A 21,625-nucleotide genomic window follows, 5' to 3' on the forward strand; every position below is an offset into this window, starting at 1 on the left:
GTGCCAACTTCTGGGTGAGACGTTAATCGAGACCCCGTCTGCCTTCTCAGATGGATGCAAAAGATCCCACGGCACTATTCGAAAAGCATGGGAGTTCTCCCAGTGTCCTGGCCGATATTTATTGCTCAACCAACATCAAAAATTGCTGTTTGTGGGACCTTGCTGTGCGCAAATTGGCAGCTGTTTTCCCTACATTACAACAGTGACTACACGTCAAAAGTACTTAATTGTCTGTAAAGTGCTTTGAAATGTCCTGAGGTTGTGCAAGGCGCTATATAAATGCAAGTCCTTCCTTTCTTTACTTATTCAAATCTGTGCCATACATTATAAAATGGTGTACGCAGATTACAGCAAGAAGTGACCCAAACTGCCATCAACACAATACGCACCTCAAATTCAATGAATCCAGATACTCATTTTCAAAAAAAAAACTCTACATTCTTCCTTTTCTACCACACACATTTACGCTCCCTGGAGGAGTTTAACTGAAACAAACCCACAATTTTAAATGCTAGACAGTTATTCCAACAGAGAGAGAAATGATTCAAAATTATGGAGCGTTATGCAGCCCAAGTGTTTAAAACCCTGTATATATACACACACAAAATCAAAAACTGGAATAAACTTCAGTCATGCAGCTCATGTGAAATGATCCACCAGGTTATATACTAAACATGACATAGTAAATCACTTCCTCTTGCTTCGCTGATAATGGACCAGTCTTTGAAAAGCACCAATTTAACATCCTTACTTATTGCTGTAACGGTCACAAAATCGCAAGATTTGAATACTTAAAAATGTTCAAAATTGCATCACACAAAAGAAAGGGAGCAGTGTAAAAATCGAGCACCCGAGATGAAAACAGGATCAGAGAATGGTTTGGCAAAAGCACCAGACATGTATGAAAAATAAAATTCCAATACCTGTGTAAAATTCCATATTGAAGATGCCAATAGTCACAATGACACCACACAGCACCAGAACTGAAAAGATTATGTAGGAACTGTTCAGGTAATTCAATGAGTCTGAAAAAGAGGAAAGACACATAGACTTCACCAACCGCACTGCATTCAGAAAGGGAATTCTGTTTCTTTTTGCATTGCGATTATGAGCACAATACCTGTAATCCATTGGATAGGATGGAATAAATTCAGTCTACTAAGCAATACAAATGCAGCTGTGGAGACAGGCAACAGCAGGACAGACCAAGCAATTGCAGCTGCTGCTCGCCAGCTAAATACCTGGAAAGCAAGGTGACAAAATAGGAATTAATGCCTTTGCAGTACCTCAGAGGGCTGCAGGAAGTTTCAAAACCCACTAAGGGGCCATTTCATATGGATTAAAAATTAACATACAATTCCAGTTATTCTTGCACTCAATCAGATTTCAGAATAGAATCAAATCTTCCAAATTATTTTAAGTGAGGTTATTAGGGCTGCAATAACAACTTGCATTTATATAGCACCTTAAACATAGTAAAATGTCTCAAGGCACTTCACAGGAGCAATATCAAACACAATTTGACACTGTGCCACATAAGGAGATATTAGGACAGGTGACCAAAAGCTTGGGCAAAGAAGTAAGTTTTAAAGAGTGTCTTAAAAGGAGAGAGGTAGAGAATGACTACACTCCTAAAGTACTTAATTGGCTACAAACCACTGTGGGACAGCAAAGTCGTGAAAGGCACTATATAAATGCAAGTCTTTCTTTCAAAATGTAATCTGCCCCTTTTCAAAGGATTACAGAAGTGTATATAGATTGCCTAATTTAATCTAGTGCTGTTGACAGATTGTGTTGAATTCACATCAATATTGATTCTAATAGCTTCATTGAGCTGGTATAAAAGTCAATTCGCAAAGGTTGATCCAACTTTCAATGGTAAAAAGAGAAGACTTGTATTTATATAGCACCTTTCACAACCACCGAACATCCCAAAGCACTTTACAGCCAATTAAGTACTTTTGAAGTGTAGTCACTGTTGTAATGTAGTTGGAGTACAAGTTCCCTACCTCCACCCTCCCCACCACAAAAAAGTCAGACGTGAGCTGTGATTTGGTTCCACAGACGCCAATCAGCCTCCAGTACCTCACCCAAGGAAGACATTCCTCATGTGCAACTGTAGGCATTCAACATACTATTGGACCATGAGGGGCATTACAAGCAAACACCACTCAGGCGGCCTTCCACTGCCCGTTTAATCTTTAGCAGATTCATGTTCCAGTTTTGAGAGAGAATTAGCAGAGCAAAGGCTGACCAAGCCCGGGCCTTTACCGCTGGCCCATAATAGTAACACCAAGACTTGAACAAGACCTCATGACATGGGGCAAACATCCTGACCGGGGATGGCCCATCACAGCCCGCACCGAAAGCTTCCGTCTCCCCCCGGGACTGCTCTCACCTTTCGGATGAACCAGAAGCCTGGTACCGGCTCCATGTCCCTGCCTTGTCTGCTCCACGGTCTCAGGCCGCTCCCGCGCTTTCCGATTCAAAGGCCTCTCCAAGACCCCTCGGGCCGCCCGGCTCAGCGCCGGTCCGCACTTTGACAACGTCAGCAGTGACGCGGCCCGCTGTGACTATTTGGACAAGGCGACGCCATTTTACATCCTGGCAAACCCCACCGGGCGCAGCGGTAGAGCCCCCTTCCGGACAGATGGGATTTATCAGGATGGCCCCGCTGCATTTATCAGCTTGTTTTCATGAAGACCAAAAATTGGATGTGGAACCAATATCCCAATATACTAATTGGACTAGTATCACATTTCAAGTTGTGCCAAAAGATAATTAGCAGTAGTTAGATAATATAACTTACATAGAAGAAACATAGAAGATAGGAGCAGGAGTAGGCCATTCGGCCCCTCGAGCCTGCTCCGCCATTCAATGAGATAATGGCTGATCATCCAAACTCAGTACCCTGTCCCTGCCTTCTCCCCATATCCCTTGATCCCTTTAGCCTTAAGAAATATATCTAACTCCTTCTTGAAAATATTTAATGAATTGGCCTCAACTGCCTTGTGTGGTAGAGAATTCCACAGGTTCACCACTCTGGGTGAAGCAATTCCTCCTCATCTCTGTCCTAATTGGCTTACCCCTTATCTTTAGACTGTGACCCCTGGTTCTGGACTCCCCCGCCATTGGGAACATCCTTCCTGCATCTAGTCTGTCTAGTCCTGTTAGAATTTTATAAGTTTCAATGAGATCCCCTCACTCTTAAAAACTCCAGTGAGTATAAGCCCAATCGACCCAATCTCTCCTCATACGTCATTCCTGCCATCCCAGGTATCAGTCTGGTGAATCTTCGCTGCACTCCCTCTATGGCAAGAACATCTTTCCTCAGATAAGGTGACCAAAACTGCACACAATACTCAAGGTGTGGTCTCACCAAGGCCCTGTACAACTGCAGCAAGACATCTTTGTTCCTGTACTCAAACCCTCGCTACGAAGGCCAACATACCATTTGCCTTCTTAACCGCCTGCTGCACTTGCATGCTTACCTTCAGCAACTGGTGCACAAGGACACCCAGGTCTCGTTGCACTTCCCCTTTTCCCAATCTATTGCCATTCAGATAATAATCTGCCTTCCTGTTTTTGCCACCAAAGTGGATAACCTCGCATTTATTCACATTATACTGCATCTGCCATGCATCTGCCCAATCACCCAACCTGTCCAAATCCTACTGGAGTTTCTCGGCATCCTCCTCATAGCACACACGCCCACCCAGCTTTGTGTCATCTGCAAACTTGGAGATATTACATCTAGTTCCCTCATCTAGATCATTAATATATATTGTGAATAGCTGGGGTCCTAGCACCGATCCCTGCGGTACCCCACTAGTCACTGCCTGCCACTTGGAAAAAGACCCGTTTATTCCAACTCTTTGCTTCCTGTCTGCCAACCAGTTCTCTATCCAAGTCAGTACCTTGCCCCCAATCCCATGTGCCTTAACTTACACGCTAATCTCTTATGCGGGACCTTATCGAAAGCCTTCTGAAAGTCCAAATACACCACATCCACTGGTTCTCCCTTATCTATTCTACCAGTTACATCCTCAAAAAATTCCAGTCGATTAGTCAAGCATGATTTACCTTTTGTAAATTCATGTTGACTTTGTCCGATCCTGTCACTGTTTTCCAAGAGCTCTGCTATTACATCTTTTATAACGGACTCTAGCATTTTCCCCACTACCGATGTCAGGCTTACTGGTTTATAATTCCCCGTTTTCTCTCTACCACCTTTTTTGAACAGTGCGGTAACATTAGCTACCCTCCAATCCATGGGAACTGTTCCAGAGTCTATAGAATTTTGGAAGATGACCTGCAATGCATCTACTATTTCTAGGGCCACTTCCTTAAGTACCCTAGGATGTAGATTATCAGGCCCTGGGGATTTATCAGCCTTCAATCCCGAAATATTCATTAAAATGAAATTGGCGAACTAAACTCGTTAACCAAGCTTTTAAGTCACACCTTCTGCTATCCCCTTCTTGGGTTCGGTCCCAAGTTTTATCTTATTAGGCTTCTGTGAGGCAACTTGGGACATTTTCCTACGTTAAGCGCAAGTTATCAGTTATTTCTTTAAAGGTACTACATAAATGCTAATTGTTATCAACTTACATCCCACCTAAAATAAAAAATGAAAATGCTGGAAACACTCGGCAAGTCAGGCAGCATCTGTAGTAAGAGAAACAGAGTTAAAATGTTTCAGGTCGATGACCTTTCACACCTAGTTAGCTTGTGTGATCGATGGAATGTTGTTTTCTAGTTTTAGTCTATGTAAAGCTCAAAACATTTTAGGGACAGATGTTTTTGCTGTTGTGGAACAAGCATAACCCAGAGAAACACAAACAGCAGACAAAAACAGCAGCAAGAACAAAATGCAGACACAGAGACTAGAAGAAACAAAATGGTAAATTGTAGGAATGTCTAGTTCCTATCAAGAGACTGAGGTCGACTCAGGTGATCAAACAAACGATGTTTAATGTAAAACTAACTGAGTTTAACAAACAAAATGCAAGAGAACTACGAATACAGGTCTAGTCAGTTCGGAGGCTTCACGAGGACTGCTTGGGCGGTCCCGTGGCTGGCGTCATGACGTCATCACGTTTTTCCCGCCGGTGGGGGATCACGTGATGAACGGCGTGATGTCATCGCGTTTGCCCGCGCTCTTAAAGGGACCGCGCTCTGTACATGCAAGCAGTATATACAAAGATACAGACTCAGGCTGTAGCTAACATATTGTTAAAGGGAATTATATACAGTTGATCGGAGGCCCTTAGTGGCTCCGCCACATGCGCCCCCCCAGAATTGTCTTTAACAGAAAAAGTGAAATGGCGACGAGGCCTGACAAGCCTGTCAGAGCGACTTCTATACATTTGCAGTGGAAACTGCTGGACGGCGGGTGGGCTGGCGGGTGGTTGCGCTTGATCTGGCACGGCGACTGTGGGCAGTCGGCCACGTTTTGGCGGCTGTGCGGTCTCGACCGGGCGGTCAAGGTCCAAGTGTGCCGGCTTCAACCGGTCAACCAAAATGTGGTCCGGTTTACCTCTGATATCCACCGAGAAAGTTTTGTCTCCCGGCTCTAGCACGCGGAAAGGACCAGTGTAAGGGGCCTTGAGCGGATCCCGATGAGCGTCGTGGCGGATGAACACATATCCGGCGTTCTTCAGCTCTGCTGAGACGTGGGAGCTCTGAAAGCCGTGATGCGACGTTGGTACTGGTGCAAAACACCTGGCGGCCTCCTGGTGGCTGATGAGCTGATTCGATGCGGACCATGGCTCTGTTGGAGTCGGAAGGAAATCCCCTGGTACGCGTAGCGGCTGGCCATAGATGAGCTCTGCCAAGGACGAGCGAAGATCTTCCTTGGGTGCAGTGCGAAGACCCAACAGGACCCATGGTAGCCTGTCCACCCATCCAGCGCCTTGGAGGCTGGCCCTCAGTGCGGCTTTGAGCGACCTGTGAAATCGTTCGCACAGGCCGTTCGCCTGTGGATGGTAGGCTGTGGTGCGATGAAGCTTGATGCCGAGCCCTTGAACCACTGCGTTCTAGAGCTCAGAGGAAAACTGCGGTCCACGATCAGAAGAGATGTCCGCCGGTACCCCGAAACGGGCGACCCAAGAGGAGATGAATGCCCTGGCTACGTCTGCCGAAGTGGTGGATGACAAGGGAACTGCCTCTGGCCATCTAGTGGTGCGGTCTACCATCGTAAGGATATGTGTAAACCCATGAGAAGGTGGAAGTGGCCCCACCAGGTCCACATTCACGTGATTGAACCGTCGCTCCGGAACAGCGAAGGTGGCCAATGGAGCTTTGACGTAACGCTGCACCTTGGCCTTTTGGCAGACCACGCAGGTGTTGGCCCAGTCGCGGACATCCATATGCATGCCCCGCCAAACGAACTTGGACGACATCAGCCTTTGCGAGGCCTTCATGCCAGGGTGTGACAACCCGTGTATGGCATCAAACACTTTGCGGCGCCAGGCGACCGGCACGATAGGGCGAGGATCTCCTATGGAGACGTCACAAAGTTGCGTGGTGCCTGCGGCATGGAATTTGACGTTGGCCGCTTGCAGGCTAGAGGGGCTGGTTCGGTAAGCCTGCACCTCTGGATCCGAGGCTTGATCCGCAGCCATGAGGGCATAGTCGATGCCGAGCTGGACTGCATGAACGGTTGCACGGGAGATGCAATCTGGCACCAGGTTGTCTTTACCGGCCACGTGCTGAATATCAGTAGTGAATTCGGAGATAAACGTTAGCTGGCGTTGTTGTCGGGCTGACCACGGTTCGGCGGTCTTGGCCATAGCGAACGTTAGTGGCTTATGGTCCACAAAAGCAGTGAAAGGACGTCCTTCCAGCAAGAACCGAAAATGGTGGATGGCCAGAAAAAGAGCCAGCAACTCCCGGTCGAAGGTACTGTACTTCCACTCGTTTCGCCGTAGTTGACGGCTGAAGAATGCCAGCGGTTGCCACATTCCATTTACCCACTGTTCCTGCACTGCGCCGATGGCGTAGTCTGACGCGTCAGTGGTGAGGGCGATGGTGGCACCTGGCAGCGGGTGCGCCAGCATGGTTGCGTTGGCTAGGGCGCTTTTTGTGTCAACGAACGCCCGCTCCATGTCGACCGTCCAGCTTACCGGATCCTTGCCAGACTTGCCCTTGAGGGCCTCGTACAGGGGCTGCATGAGCAGAGCTGCCTTAGGCACAAAACGTGGTAAAAATTTACCATCCCGAGGAACTCCTGCAGGGCCTTGATGGTCTGCGGGCGCGGAAAGGATGTCACCGCCTTTACCTTCGCTTGCAAAGGCAAAGCTCCCTCCGATGTAATGCGATGTCCCAGGAAATCAATGTGGGGCAGACCAAACTGACACTTGGCCGGGTTGAGAATCAGGCCGTGTTGGCTGAGGCGTCGAAAGAGGATGCGTAGGTGCGCGATGTGTTCCTCCTTATTCCGACTGGCCACGAGGATGTCATCCAAGTAGACGAAAAGGAACTTGAGGCCCCGCAGCACGGAGTCCATGAGGTGCTGGAAGGCCTGGGCGGCGTTCTTCAACCCAAAAGGCATCCTCAAAAATTCAAAAAGGCCGAATGGGGTGATGACTGCGGTCTTCTGCACGTCCTGCGGGTGCACCGGGACCTGGTGGTAGCCTTGGACCAGATCCACCTTGGAAAACACGGTGTTCCCAGCCAAATGGGCAGAGAAATCCTGAATGTGGGGGATCGGGTATCGATCAGGAGTGGTAGCGTCGTTAAGTCACCAATAGTCGCCGCTTGGCTGCCATCCGCCGCCAGGTTTCGGTACTATGTGGAGAGGCGAAGACCAGGGACTATTGCACCAGTGAATAATCCCCAGGCGAGCTATCGTAGCGAACTCCGCCTTCGCAACCGCCAGCTTGCCGGGTTCGAGGCGTCGGGCCCGCACATGGACCGGGGGGCTGGTGGTGGTGATGTGGTGTTCCACACCATGCTTCGTGGCCGTAGAGGAGAACGTAGGTCTGGTCAGGTCTGGAAATTCACCGAGCAGGCGAGCGAACTCATCCGGAGTTGGGAAAGCGCAGGAGACGGTGAGCGACAGGGTGTTACAACGGTGGCAAGGAATAGAGTGAAACGTGGCCGCGTTGATCAGCTGCCGGTTCCGCACATCGACCAGGAGGCCGTTGGCGCACAGGAAATCCGTACCGAGGATGGCTTGTGAAACCCTGGCCGTAACAAATTCCCAAACAAATCGCTGGCCGCCGAAGCACACCTGGACCCGCTGTTTGCCGAAGGTCTGGATAGCTCTGCCATTAGCCGCTTCGAGGTAGATGGCCGTGCCTCCCAGCTTGTACATCAATAGCAGACGCGGGTAGAATGCTGCACTGTGCGCCGGTGTCGCATAGGAATCGCCGACCAGAGATGGAATTGGTGATAAACAGCAGCTTGCCAGCATTTCCGATTGCCATCGCAGCCGCAGGGCACCCGTCAGACCCGTTCTTCTTTTGGCGGGGTTGCAGTTGTTTTTTTTTGGGAGAGAAGCTGCAGGGAGGGCAGCAACATCTGGCTTTCGCGCCAAACCGCGCGTGGTAGAAGCACAACCCCGTGGGTTGAGGAGCTGGGGCGGTGTCTGTGGGGGATGGGCGCCCCGTGGCAGCGCAGTACTGCTGCGTCACCGCGAAAATCTTGTCCGCTTCGGCAGCAAGCGCTGCGCAGTCTGTGACTTCGGACCTGGCCAGGGCAGCTTGTACTTGCTCCGGTAACTGACTGAGGAAGAGCTCCCTAAAGAGGAAGCATTCCGGTTCGGAGCCAAGGAGCGTGAGCATTTGGCTCATGAACTCAGATGGCTTGGAGTCTCTGAGGCTGGGCATAGCGAGCAGTCGGCGGGCGTGCTCCGAATTCGTGAGCCCGAAGACCTGTAACAATCGCGCCTTGATTGTTTCATACTTGCGGTCGTCCGGGGGTTTCTCAAGCAGGCTGACGATCCGCGAGGCGGTGGAGCTGTCGAGTGCGGAGACCACGTAAAAGTAACGGGTCTGATCCACAACAATGTTCCATAGTGCAAACTGGGTTTCGACCTGGATGAACCACGAGGTCGCTTGTTGCTCCCAGAATTGCAGTTGCTTCAATGCAATGGCGTTTGTTTCCATGCTTCATTCCTTCTGCGAAAACTGTTTGCAAAAGTCGGGGTCACCAATGTAGGAATGTCTAGTTCCTATCAAGAGACTGAGGTCGACTCAGGCGATCAAACAAACGATGTTTAATGTAAAACTAACTGAGTTTAACAAACAAAATGCAAGAGAACTACGAATACAGGTCTAGTCAGTTCGGAGGCTCCACGAGGACTGCTTGGGCGGTCCCGTGGCTGGCGTCATGACGTCATCACGTTTTTCCCGCCGGTGGGGGATCACGTGATGAACGGCGTGACGTCATCGCGTTTGCCCGCGCTCTTAAAAGGACCGCGCTCTGTACATGCAAACAGTATATACAAAGATACAGACTCAGGCTGTAGCTAACATATTGTTAAAGGGAATTATAGACAGTTGATCGGAGTCCCTTAGTGGCTCCACCACAAAGTCACATATATAGATAATTAAAAATCTATATATCCTCGGTTCCAAGGGACTGCCTAAGAAGAAGAGATAAGTAAATAGCATAATCTCATAATTTTTTCATATACTGATATAAGTAACACAACAGTAAAAGTACTGAAACAGTATTAATATCTTTTCATAGCCTGAATTACATATGACATTCAGCTCATTTCATCTCTTACCAGCTTTAAAAAAGTATGGGGAAAAAATTCGGTATCGCCCTATATGGGGCGCCATTATTGGCAGAGTGCAAAGTTTAGCGCCTGGCGCTAATTATCGCCTCCGACAGCAAACTTGGCTTTTATCGCCCCTGGAGGTGATTGGAGCACTAAATCAGGCGCTACACACCTCTCTTAAGGCGCTAAGGCTGAGGAGCGAGGCGCTACCTCAGAGGGCGGGCGCAGCGCAGGTGCTGTCAGTTAGCGATTGAACACAGACACACTGGCACTGGTCAGTTCTTAAAGGGGAAGGTCGATCTTGCTCTGCAGCCACACCCTGCTCATTGGAGCCTTGAATCTCGGCCTGGGCAGACCTGTGGCTAAATCTAGCAACCAAACTGTCAGGGCGAGGTTGGTTCTGGACCCAAGTGCAGACAGACGAGGCGAGAAGCAGGTATGCAGTCTTAAATAAAAGTACTTTACTAGAATCACACAGGTAAACAGTTACAAACATAGGAGCTCAAGACAAGCTACCACTAGGCAAACGGCTTGTCAAGACTGAGCACAGAGGGAAGAAACCACAGAACATAAATACAAGCAAAAACAGGTGAAACCAATAAACCTGATAAAAGGCAGTTAAGTAATAAACACAGGAGAAACTAGTAACAATTAGCAAAGGGAAAAAAACAAGTGAAGGTGCCATCTAGGGGTTACTGAGGGAACTAACCGGCACCCTCACACAAACACTATTGAGAGGGCTAGGGAGCAAGCACAGCGCTTCTGCGAGCGGGCCTTGAAGGCTCTGGTTGGCGCGGTGGAGCACAGAAGATCCATTCTGTACCCAGAGAGTGGCAGGAGGCCTTTGCCACGCGAGTATAGAAGAGTGTGGAGGGAGGTGGCTCAAGCAGCACGGTGCCTAGGATCCATATCCAATGTAGGAAAAAGTTCAACGACCTCACTCGGGTCATCAGGGTGAGTGCCTTTTTTTCAAAACCTCTCCATCCCTCCATCTCAACCTCACTTTATGGACAGAGGGTGTTAAAAGCCCCAATGCCCAACACTCATCCAACACCTATGGCTCTTTCATCAAACACACACGCACATTCCACACTTTGCATACAGTAAGGGCTATTCAACTATGGGAGGCATTTCAGGCAAGTCTATGGCTGCATACAATAAGGACTATTCAACTATGGGAGGCATTTCAGGCAAGACCATGGCTGCATACAATAAGGGCTATTCAACCATGGGAGGCATTTCAGGCAAGACCATGGCTGCATATTTACTCAGATGCCGCCCTTTTTCTTGCAGGCCAAGCTGTCTCATAATAGGAGACAGCAGCAATGGACCAGTGGAGGGCGGCCTCAGCTGCAACCCCTCAGCGATCTTGAGGAGCGCGTCCACAGGATTGTGGCAAGCCGGATGATTGGTCCGGTCGCCACTGGAGACGCCGACCCCATTCTGGACAGCAATGGTAAGATCATCACCTTTTTGTCCTCTCTCCTTCCACTTGTGTTCCTCACAACACCAGCCTTTGACACTTACAATCCAAATCACTAAATCGCTGCACTCATGCCTCCCTTGCTGCCACCCTGTCCTCACGCTAAAGCCACTCTTGTACCTCCCTGCTTTCAGATGGTGATTCACCAGGTGAGGAGACAGGCCCTCAAGCTGCCAGTGGGAGTGAAGCTGAAGGCGAGGAGAAAGAGGAAGCCAGAGCATCAGCGTCACCCTCTACCAAGGCAGCCCATGCCCACACTGGGAACAAGCCTTCCCTGGAGGGGAGCAGGGGGGAATGGTTTGATAAGGGTGAAGCTCCAGGATCCAGCGGGCTGCAGCAACGCGATGGGGGTAGGGAAGCTCGGGGGCCTTCTCCCCGGAGGGAGAGTATGTCTTCGAGTCCTGCTGCACTGGACGCAGAGGAGGAGTGGGTCCTCGCTGAAATGAGCGCCCAGGCGGAGCACAGGCACACTGAGCTCATGGCTGCAGTGGCAAGGGTGCCCGAATCCATTGAATCACTGTCAAGGAGTGTGGAGCACTTCAGTGTAGCACAGGTGGCTGCCACGCAAATGCTTAGTGCTGCAATGCAGTCACTGGCTGGTCTCATGCAGACGCAGATTGAGGCCACGCAAGCACTGACTGCTGCCACCCTCACTGGATCGGGCACATTTCCCCGGGGCTCTCACCGCGCCGCAGCAGGCCAGCAATCTGTGCTCCATCAGATTGCTCCGGATGCTGAAGTGCTGCCATGGGAGTGCCAGTGTGTCGGTCGAGCAGGGAGTTGCTGTCCTCTCTCAAGATGACAGAATTCCTGCTGCCACCACAGGCACTTCTCCACTGCAGTTGCCACCACCTGTAGGACAGACTGCTGCCGCCCATGCAGAGTTGGTGCAGTCAGCAGCCGGGCCCTCCAGGCCCAGAGCTGGTCCAGGACGTCCTTCAAGGGCATCTGCAGTCTCAGTTTGTGACAATCAGCAGCCTTCCCCCAGCCTTGCTCCAGCCACTGGGGTCCCATTACGGAGGAGCTGCAGGGTGGGAAGGGGGGAATTTCGCAAGGGAAGATCACCCTCGAAGGACAAAAAGTAGGAGGTGTGACAAAATGTTTTTCATTGTTTTATTAAAGGCTGAGGTTCGTGGTCAAATTTTTGTAAATGTTTTGGACATTGCCTCCAGGTTGTGAGAGCCAGTTATGTTAATGGCCCAGAAATTCGGGTCTCCACGGGTGAGTACGCACGGGGTACTCACCCGTAAGCCCAATGGAAGTGCCGGTTTCCTGCATGCACTGCGCATGCGTGGGAAACCGGCACTTCCGTTCCCCTGAAAGCAGGGGTTCAGAGGTTGAACGCGTGCGCGGGAGAGGCTGCGCGTACGCATTGAACTTACGATTTTTTTGTAGGTTTTCCCAGGAGGGTAAGTCTCCAGAAGTTACACATTTAAAAAGCAGGCATAAGGCCTGCTTTTTACAAGGTAAGTGGTGAATTAATTAAAATTAAAACATTTTTTCCACAGGTTTATTATTTGTAAATACTTTAAAGCAAGGTAAGTTTATTTTTAGCCCCGTTAGAAAATAAAATTATTTTTTTCAAAAATTTAAATTATTGTTTAAAATAGTTATTTCATGTAATTTATAGTTTATTTAAAAAATGTGATGTTTAAAAAAAAATTATTTGAAGATTTAGTGATGTTTTGGGGCCCGTAGTATTCCTAAGTTTGACAGCACTTCCTTTCAGAACATTTGAATGGAGCATTCCCTGCTCTGATTGGCTCTCCATGGCCCATGTGATCTCAGGGGACGCATCGAACTAACTGCGTCCCTGGGATACGCAAGCACTGCGCGCTAGCAGCTGGACCAGGCCCCGGATCGGAATTCCACACGGGCCCACAGCTCAATAGCCGGCGCGCAAGGTAAGTGCAGGTCGGGGGCTTGCACCCGCGGGAAGCCCCCGACCCGAATTTCTGGGCCAATGACTGTTTTTTTTTGTGTTTCTTTCTATTAGTTTGTCATGCGGAAATGAGACACACAGAGTGTAGTGTATGTAACGTTCCACCTTTAAGAGAACTATTTTAAGGGTTGCACTACTTTGTCTTGGCTACTGTATACTGTAATACCGGTGGTGACCACACCGGTATATAAGTGCTGTGTAAGGATTGATTGGGCAGATTCGCCCTGACCTTCGAATAGTAAAGTCCTGTTAAAGTTACTCTTGTAGTCTGTGTATTAATTCACCATATAACCCACAGACTTTACAGTGGCGACGAGTTCGATCTTACCCTGCGGCAGCGATACATCCGAAGCAGTTAACGAGCGTCGAGTGGAGGCACCCACCCTCATCATTCTGCTGAGAGAAGACTCGAGTCTGCAGAGCAAGGAAGAAGGAAGAATTCAGACACGAAGCCTTCCATCAGCAACAGGCAGTGATCGTTCCTTCTGCCATGGTGGTGAGTGAGCCGATCAGCCACGAGAAGCAAGTCGGCCACGTTGACTGTGAGTAGGGGGAAAATAAATTTAAAAAAAAGAACGGAGGAAGGGCGGTGAACTCGACCACGGTCGGGGGGAAAGGAGCCGGACAGAAGTCGGGCCCAGAGGCGCTGAGACTGGGGCAGCGTGGGGCACGGAAGCCGCGGTGCAAGCGGGAACGCAGCCGGTGTGAGAGACCGGGCTACCAGCAGGAATGCAGCCGGTGTGAGAGACCGGGCTACAAGCGGGCTGGGAGACACAACAGCGTCGTGAGACAGCTCGACCGCGACCGGCGAAAGGCCGGGCAGCTACCGAGGCTGCGAGGCGCTGCGACCGGGATCGTAAGGCGCGGGAAGAAATAAAAATAAGAAACCGCGGAGAACTCAGCCGCAGCCGGGGGAGGAAAGGACCGGACTGCGAGAGGGCTGGGAGGCGCGATTGGAAGCCGCTGAGGGAGAGACAGAGCCCGAGCGAGCGGGAGAGACAGAGCCGAGCGAGGGAGACCGAGGAGATTCAGCCAGCGGCTGGAACTGGGTAGTCTGAGGATTCACAATGTGAGTAAAGAAGCTGACCGACAAACTATCTGGGTCACACTGCAGATTGCAAAAGTCCAAGTGAAGATGGAAGTGGACACCGGATCGGCGTTGACGGTCATGAATAAACAAGATTACAAAAAGTTATTCAAACATATTCCCCTACGGGATACGGAGGTAGTATTGCAGACATACACGGGGCATAAAGTATACCCCATCGGAAAGATAAAAGTCAAGGTGAGACACAAGGGCAAAGATCACCAAGGAATGGACTTATATGTACTACCCGAGGGAGGTCCACCACTTCTGGGACGGGAGTGGATCAGGAAAATAAAGATAGACTGGCACTCACTAAACACAATGACGGTAGATTTCGGAAAGAAAGATGTCAAACCTGAACGGTTGTCCAGAATATTGGACGAGGCTAAAGAGGTATTCCAGCAGGGACTGGGAACACTGAGAGGAATTAAGGCAAAAATCAAGATTGCAGAACATGCAAGCCCAAAATTTTTCAAAGCCAGATCGGTACCTTACGCGATACGACCTGCTGTGGAGGCAGAACTGGAAGAGCTTGAACGTGCAGGGGTACTGTCGAAGGTGGACTGGAGTGAGTGGGCCACGCCCATTGTTCCCGTCATGAAGTCTTCATCAAGTAACAAGCCAGGGGGACCGGGGAAGGTCCGCATCTGCGGAGACTTCAAGATCACAGTTAATCCGGTGCTTCACACGGTACAATACCCGCTTCCGCGGATTGAGGATATCTTTGCTTCATTGTCTGGCGGGAAACACTTCACCAAGATAGACCTGGCACAAGCATATTTACAGATGGAGGTCGAGGAAGAGTCACGCCAGTATCTCACAATCAACACGCACAGAGGCTTGTATCGATATAATAGACTGGTTTTTGGAGTAGCTTTGGCTCCAGCAATTTGGCAGAGGGCCATGGAGCAGGTCTTACAGGGTATTCCAAGCACTCAGTGTTACTTGGACGATATCCTGATTACGGGAGAAGACGAGGAGGAACACCTCACAAATTTGAAACTGGTGCTCACCAGGTTGAAGGAATATGGCCTTCGAGTTAATCGCCAGAAATGTGAGTTCTTCCAGAAACGGATCTCGTACTGCGGTCATGTCATTGACCAAGAGGGGCTGCACAAGTCACCTGACAAGATCGAAGCGGTCGTGAAGGCCCCCGCTCCGGAAAATGTATCACAGTTGAGGTCGTTTCTGGGGTTGATTAATTATTACCATAAGTTTCTGCCAAATCTATCCATGGTGCTGCATCCGCTGAATGCTCTGTTGCGGAAAGAAGTACCATGGAAGTGGAGCGAGGACTGTAAGAAGGCCTTTCGCAGAAGCAAGGCGTTGATTACCTCTGAGGAAGTGTTGGCTCACTTCAACCCAACGCTACCTCTTCGTCTAGCTTGTGATGCTTCCCCTTATGGTATTGGAGCTGTACTCTCACACAAGTTACCAAATGGCTCGGAAAGGCCAGTCGCATTTTCGTCCCGATCATTGACCTCCGCTGAGCAAAATTATGCTCAGATAGATAGGGAGGCTCTCAGCCTTGTGTGGGGAGTAAAGAAATTCAATCATTACCTGCAGGGCAAGAAGTTTACATTGCTGACAGACCACCAGCCGTTGGTGTCCATATTCAACCCTAACAAGGCCGTTTCCACTATGACAGCACAAAGGCTACAGAGGTGGTCCGTTCTACTAGGGGCACACCAATATGACATCGAATACAAAAGGTCCAAACAGCATGGAAATGCTGATGGGTTATCGCGCCTACCGTTGCCAGTGGAAGAAGAGGCGACTACAGTGGACCCAGTGGAGATGTTCCACTCAACCATAGTAGAATGTCTACCAGTAACAAATTCCATGATCGAAAAGGAAACAAGAAATGACCCGACTCTCTCACGAGTCTACGATTTAACGGTGGAGGGATGGACAGTACATGGCGAACCAATGCTGCCAGCATTTTCGCACAGAAGAGAACAGCTGTCAGTGTGCCGAGGAACCTTGATGTGTGGATCTAGAGTGGTGATTCCACCCAAACTCCAGCAGAAAGTACTAAAGGAGCTTCACGAGGGGCATCTGGGTGGAGTGAAAATGAAGAACCTAGCCAGAGCGTTTGTGTGGTGGCCAGGTATTGATGGAGACATCGAAGAGATAACCAAGAGCTGTCTAGGATGCCAGAAGGTCCAAAACGCGCCACCACAAGCTCCTCTGCATCCATGGGAGTGGCCCTCATCTCCATGGCAAAGGGTACATATCGACTTTGCTGGTCCATTTATGGACTCAATGTTTTTAATCGCGGTGGATGCACACTCCAAGTGGCCGGAGGTAATAAAAATGTCCTCCACCACCACGGAAAAAACCATCACAGTATTAAGGACCATATTTGCCAGGAATGGGCTGCCGGAACAGATCTGTTCTGATAATGGACCGCAATTTGTGTCCGAAGAATTCAGGAAGTTCTTAAAAAGCAATGGGGTTAAGCACTATACGTCCGCCCCATACCATCCCGCCACCAATGGATTAGCTGAAAGGTTTGTCCAGACCTTCAAGAAGGCCATAAAGGCCATGGGTAATGAAGACATAAATCTACAACATAAGGTAGATAACTTCTTGTTGGCGTACAGGAATGCAACACATGCGGTCACAAACCAAACTCCCGCCATGATGTTTTTCAATAGAAGAATAAGATGCCGGCTGGATTTGATTAAGCCAAACGTCAGAAGGGACGTAGAGAACCGACAATTTCAAGGCATGAATGAAAGGCCAACTAGATCCTTTCAGATAGGTCAACAAGTTTTGGCCCGGGACTACCGTACTGAGAAATGGCAGCCTGGAACTATTGGAAAAAGGCTAGGACCGTTGATGTATACCGTGGACATTGGTGAAAGCATAATAAGGCGCCATGTTGACCAGATCATAGAATCATCCACAAAGGCCCAACCTACTCCACAACTCTATACGTCTAATGTTGAAGCAGAGATACCCAGAGCATCTACCTCCGATCCGGTAATACTGGAATCCGATGAACCTGAAATGGTCCTTCAAGCCGAATCGACCTTGCCAGAAGAACCTACTACACCACCGAAAACGACTACACCACCGAGGCGTTATCCGGACAGAGTCCGGAAGCCTCCAGAGAGACTGAATCTGTGAACTGTTTCACATAAAGTTGTATATATGTTAAGATGTTATATTAATGGGAATATGTATATATTGTTAACCTAAAAAGGGAGGATTGTAGTGTATGTAACGTTCCACCTGATGTAAGAAAAAGGAGACTTACCATCAAGTAACTTTAAAGTAAGCTTTAAGTAACTTATAAACACACTATATACAAGAGAGGTCTTTACCATGCCTCTGGTAGAAGCCTCTTACAATACTGAACAGACCAGTATTTATACCAGTCCAACAGGAAGTGACATTTACAGGAAGTGAGGTATGTACACAGTTCATAGTTCATAGTTCACAGGAAGTGATGACATAACTTCCCGGAAGTTAGCATTTTTATCACATTCTTCCCTCCTGCAGGATTAGGAGGCTGTGGTCTACCTTTTGGTCCGCAGCCGCCGAACAAGGAAGAGTCGCACCCGTTTGGATTCCCGTCGTAGAGGGTCGCTGGTCCGCTTACATGCGGTTGGCCATTGGTCAGAGTCTGTGTGGCCTGGATTGCCCTGTGAAGGGTCGGGGAGATCATGGCTTCGAGTACGAGCCCCAATAGGTTCAAAGTCGGTCTGCCTCTGTTCAGAGGGAGGTGCAGAGCTGGTCTGTGGCGGATCAGTACTTTCATGCGCGGTACTGGGAGGGTCGCAACCTTGAGCACGGGGTTCTACCGGCACCAAGCTAGTTGGTGTCCGATCAGGATCCTGGAGAGGGGTACCCGATAGGTCCCAAGAGTTTCCTGGTGAAATGCCATCACCCGATGTCCCACTCGGTCCTGGTGGGCAGGGAGCCAGATCCCGTAATGATACGGTAGATTCTCGGCCGTCGGAATATCGTATGTTTGCATAGGTGGGGTTGGCATCGGTTAGTTCGACCTCGTCTACAAGAGGGTCATTTTTAGACGTCCGAACGTATCTTCGGAGTAATACAGGTCCAGGAGTAGTTAGCCATGATGGGAGTGATGTTCCATGAGATGAGCGACGCTGGAATCCAAAGAACCGCTCATGAGGTGTAGTATTTGTGGCTGTAGAAAGCAGGGACCGTATAGAGTGCAATGCATCCGGAAGCACTGTTTCCCATTGCTGGTCTGGTAGGCCCCGAGATCTTAAAGCGAGACGTACGGAATTCCAGATGATACCGTTATACCTCTCTACCTGCCCATTTCCGATGGGATGGTATGGTGTTGTTTTGCTTGTAGCAATTCCCCGTTCTGAGAGGTAGTCCTTGAGTTCCCTTGACATAAAGGATGGACCCCGATCTGAGTGAATATAAGCCGGCATGCCACAGAGAGAAAATACCTGCTCAAGGCAGCAGATTACTGTGGACGCCAGCATATTGGAGCAGGGGAAGGCAAACGGAAAACGTGAATATTCGTCGATCATGGTGAGCAAATATGTGTTCCGAGTTGAAGAGGGCACTGGGCCCTTAAAATCGATGCTAAGTCGTTGCATCGGTTGGGTTGCATGTATGAGTATACCATCTGAGGGGCGGAAGAACTGAGGTTTTAATTCCGCACAAAGCCGGCATTCTGAGCATATTTTTTTTACATCTCCAGTGGAAAAAGGGAGATTCCGTGATCGTACGAAATGTAGCATGCGCGTAACGCCAGGATGACACAAACCATTGTGGACATCCATGAGAGTGGAGGATGACATAGTGGAGCAGAATGCCCGTGTGAGGGTGTCCGGGGCCACATTCTCCTTGCCAGGCCGATAGAGAATGGTATAACCAAAAGAGGCCAGTTCCATCCTCCAAAGTTGTATTTTATTATTCTTAATTTTGGTTCGTTTTCGATTATCGAGCATGAAGGCGACTGATCGTTGGTCCGTGATCAATGTAAAGTGCTGGCGAGCTAGAAAATGGTTCCACTTCCGTACTGCCTCTATGATGGCTGTGGCTTCTTTCTCAACCGGAGGATAATGTAGCTCGGCACCTTGTAAGGTCCTGGACATAAATGCTACAGGACGACCTTCCTGATTCAGAGTAGCCGAGATCGCCACCTCCGAGGCATCACATTCAACCACGAAAGGGAGATTCTCATCGATGGAGTGAAGAGCCGCTTTCTCCAACTGTTTTTTGAGAAGGTTAAAGGCTGCAACAGCCGCTGTTCCCAGTGGAAATGATCTAGCATGCAGCAAGGGTTGGATTTTGTCCGAAAAATGAGGAATCCATTTAGCGTAGTATGCAAACAGACCGAGAGCCCGACGTAAAGAAGCCGGATTCTTAGGTGACGGGAGCTCTTGGAGCGGGCGAAGTCTTTCTGGGTCTGGCTTAATGATACCATTGCCTACGCAGTAGCCAAGGATGTTGATGGTCGGTTGCGACTCAACAGATTTGGATTCATTCAGGGTCAAATTACGGCGATGGAGGGCATCCCGAAATTTTTGGAGGTTGGAGTCGTGTTCCTGTTGATCGTGACCTGCAATGGTAATGTTATCAAGATAGGGAAAAGTGTCCCTTAGGTTTTCCTGCTTAACCAGGCCATCCATTGCCCGTTGAAAGACAGCCACTCCATTAGTAACCCCGAATGGGAGGCGACGAAATTGGTACAGCCGTCCATTAGCCTCAAAGGCTGTGTACTGCTTATCTGAGACCTTCAAGGGTAACTGATGATAGGCACTTTTTAAATCGTAAGTTGAGAACACTTTGTATTCGGCCAGTTTATTAACCATATCATCAATGCGTGGCAATGGGTAGGCGTCCAAGTCGGTATATTGATTGATGGTTTGTGAATAATCGATGCATAGTCGCTGTTTGTGAGGTTTTAGAGGGTTCTTGACAATGACGACTTGAGCCCGCCAGGGCGACGAACATGGTTCAATGATATCCTCTGCTAGAAGTCGAGAGATTTCAGCCGCAATAAAAGATTGGTCTCCCTGATTAAAGCGCCGCGATTTCGTTATTATCGGTTGGCATTGAGGCGGAATACTGGCAAATAATGAGGGTTCATCAAGTGAAGCTGCTGATAATGCACAAAATGGTAATTTAGATGGTATATTAGAAATAGTAAGTCCGGGTTTGGATCCACCAAACTCAATGGTGAGTTTCTTATGCTGTTTTTGGAAGTCCAGCCCTAAGAGGAGATCACTACATAAGTCTTTGAGCACTGAAAGTCGGGTGGAGGGATACATACGACCATGAAGTGTCATATCAACAACACAAAAGCCGGAGATTCTGGTATTAAGTGATGACTGGGCCATCGCAATTGCCTGGTCCGATGGGAAGACATGTAGTTTCAATTTCGCAACAATCTGTTCCTTAATGAAACTATCAGTACTTCCTGAGTCAATTAAGGCATCTAAGGTATGCCCTTTAATTGAAATTTTTGTGGCTGCCTGAGACAGGTTCTGTGGGCAAGCAGCTGTAATTGGTGTCGTTGCACAGAGAGTGGCTAAAACTCTCGGTGTGCTTCTTCGGGAGAGAGCTCGAGAGGAAGCTTGATAGGTCCTAGCTGGAGCATCTTGATAGGCCCTAATTGGGGCAGTTCGGTAGGCCTTAGCTGGATTGGCCCTCGTAGAGGCCCTTGATAGGCAAACTTTAGCAAAGTGTCCTTTTTTCCCGCAATAACTGCAGATTGCATTGCGAGCAGGGCAGGTTTTCCTAGGGTGAAAAGCATCTCCACAAAAGAAGCATTCCTTCCTAGATTGCCAAGAGGCTGCTAAAGTGGGGTCGTCCTCCTCTTCTTCATCAGAATTATCAGAATTAGATTCCCCCATGATAGGGTTCACCTGAGACCGCTTGAATTGTCTGGTTGCAGCTACAGCAGCAGATCGAGATCTGGGCAGCTGATAGAGGTCTGCATTTCTCTTTGCCAAATCCAGTGAACAAGCTAGTTCAAAAGCTTTTTGTAGCTCAAGTGTTTTACTTTCTAGTAGACGCTGGCGTATAAATGGAGAGGCAATCCCGCAGATGAAAGCATCACGAATCATTTCTTGGTGGTACAGCTCAGCTGAGGCTGCCTGAAAGTTACAATCTACGCTGAGCCTGCGAAGTTCTTGCAGGAATTCGTCAATTGATTCCCCTGGCCCTTGTCGGGCTGTGGCCAGTAGATGTCTAGCATAGACCTCATTTGGGGTCTTCGCATACAGTTTCTTAAGTGCCCGAATCACCTCTTCGTAATTATCCCAGTCATCAACATATTCGAACACTTTTGGGGTCACATAATTGACAAGTATCTTCAATTTAGCAGGAGCATCCACTTTACATTCATCCAGAAAATTCTCAAAAGTACGATACCAA

At 49.0% G+C, this 21,625-nt stretch overlaps 1 protein-coding gene across 2 annotated transcripts in view; it reads right to left on the reverse strand.

The window, feature by feature from the left end:
• The window catches only part of ndc1 (NDC1 transmembrane nucleoporin), a 50,140-nt gene extending 47,512 nt beyond the window's left edge, over window positions 1-2,628 (reverse strand). For both annotated transcript variants that reach the window (XM_085982519.1, XM_085982518.1), the window contains exons 1-3: window positions 2,399-2,628; window positions 1,121-1,241; window positions 924-1,025 (exon numbers count right to left, since the gene is read on the reverse strand). In XM_085982519.1, the coding sequence (XP_085838645.1) occupies window positions 924-1,025; window positions 1,121-1,241; window positions 2,399-2,434 (259 nt within the window). In that variant the 5' untranslated portion in view covers window positions 2,435-2,628. The remainder of the gene's footprint in view (window positions 1-923; window positions 1,026-1,120; window positions 1,242-2,398) is intronic.
• Window positions 2,629-21,625: the final 18,997 nt, after the last annotated feature.

Source organism: Somniosus microcephalus, chromosome 3 (genome assembly GCF_052327205.1).
Source record: "Somniosus microcephalus isolate GS21.2 chromosome 3, FLI_Smic_1.0, whole genome shotgun sequence".
Classification (NCBI taxonomy): domain Eukaryota; kingdom Metazoa; phylum Chordata; class Chondrichthyes; order Squaliformes; family Somniosidae; genus Somniosus; species Somniosus microcephalus.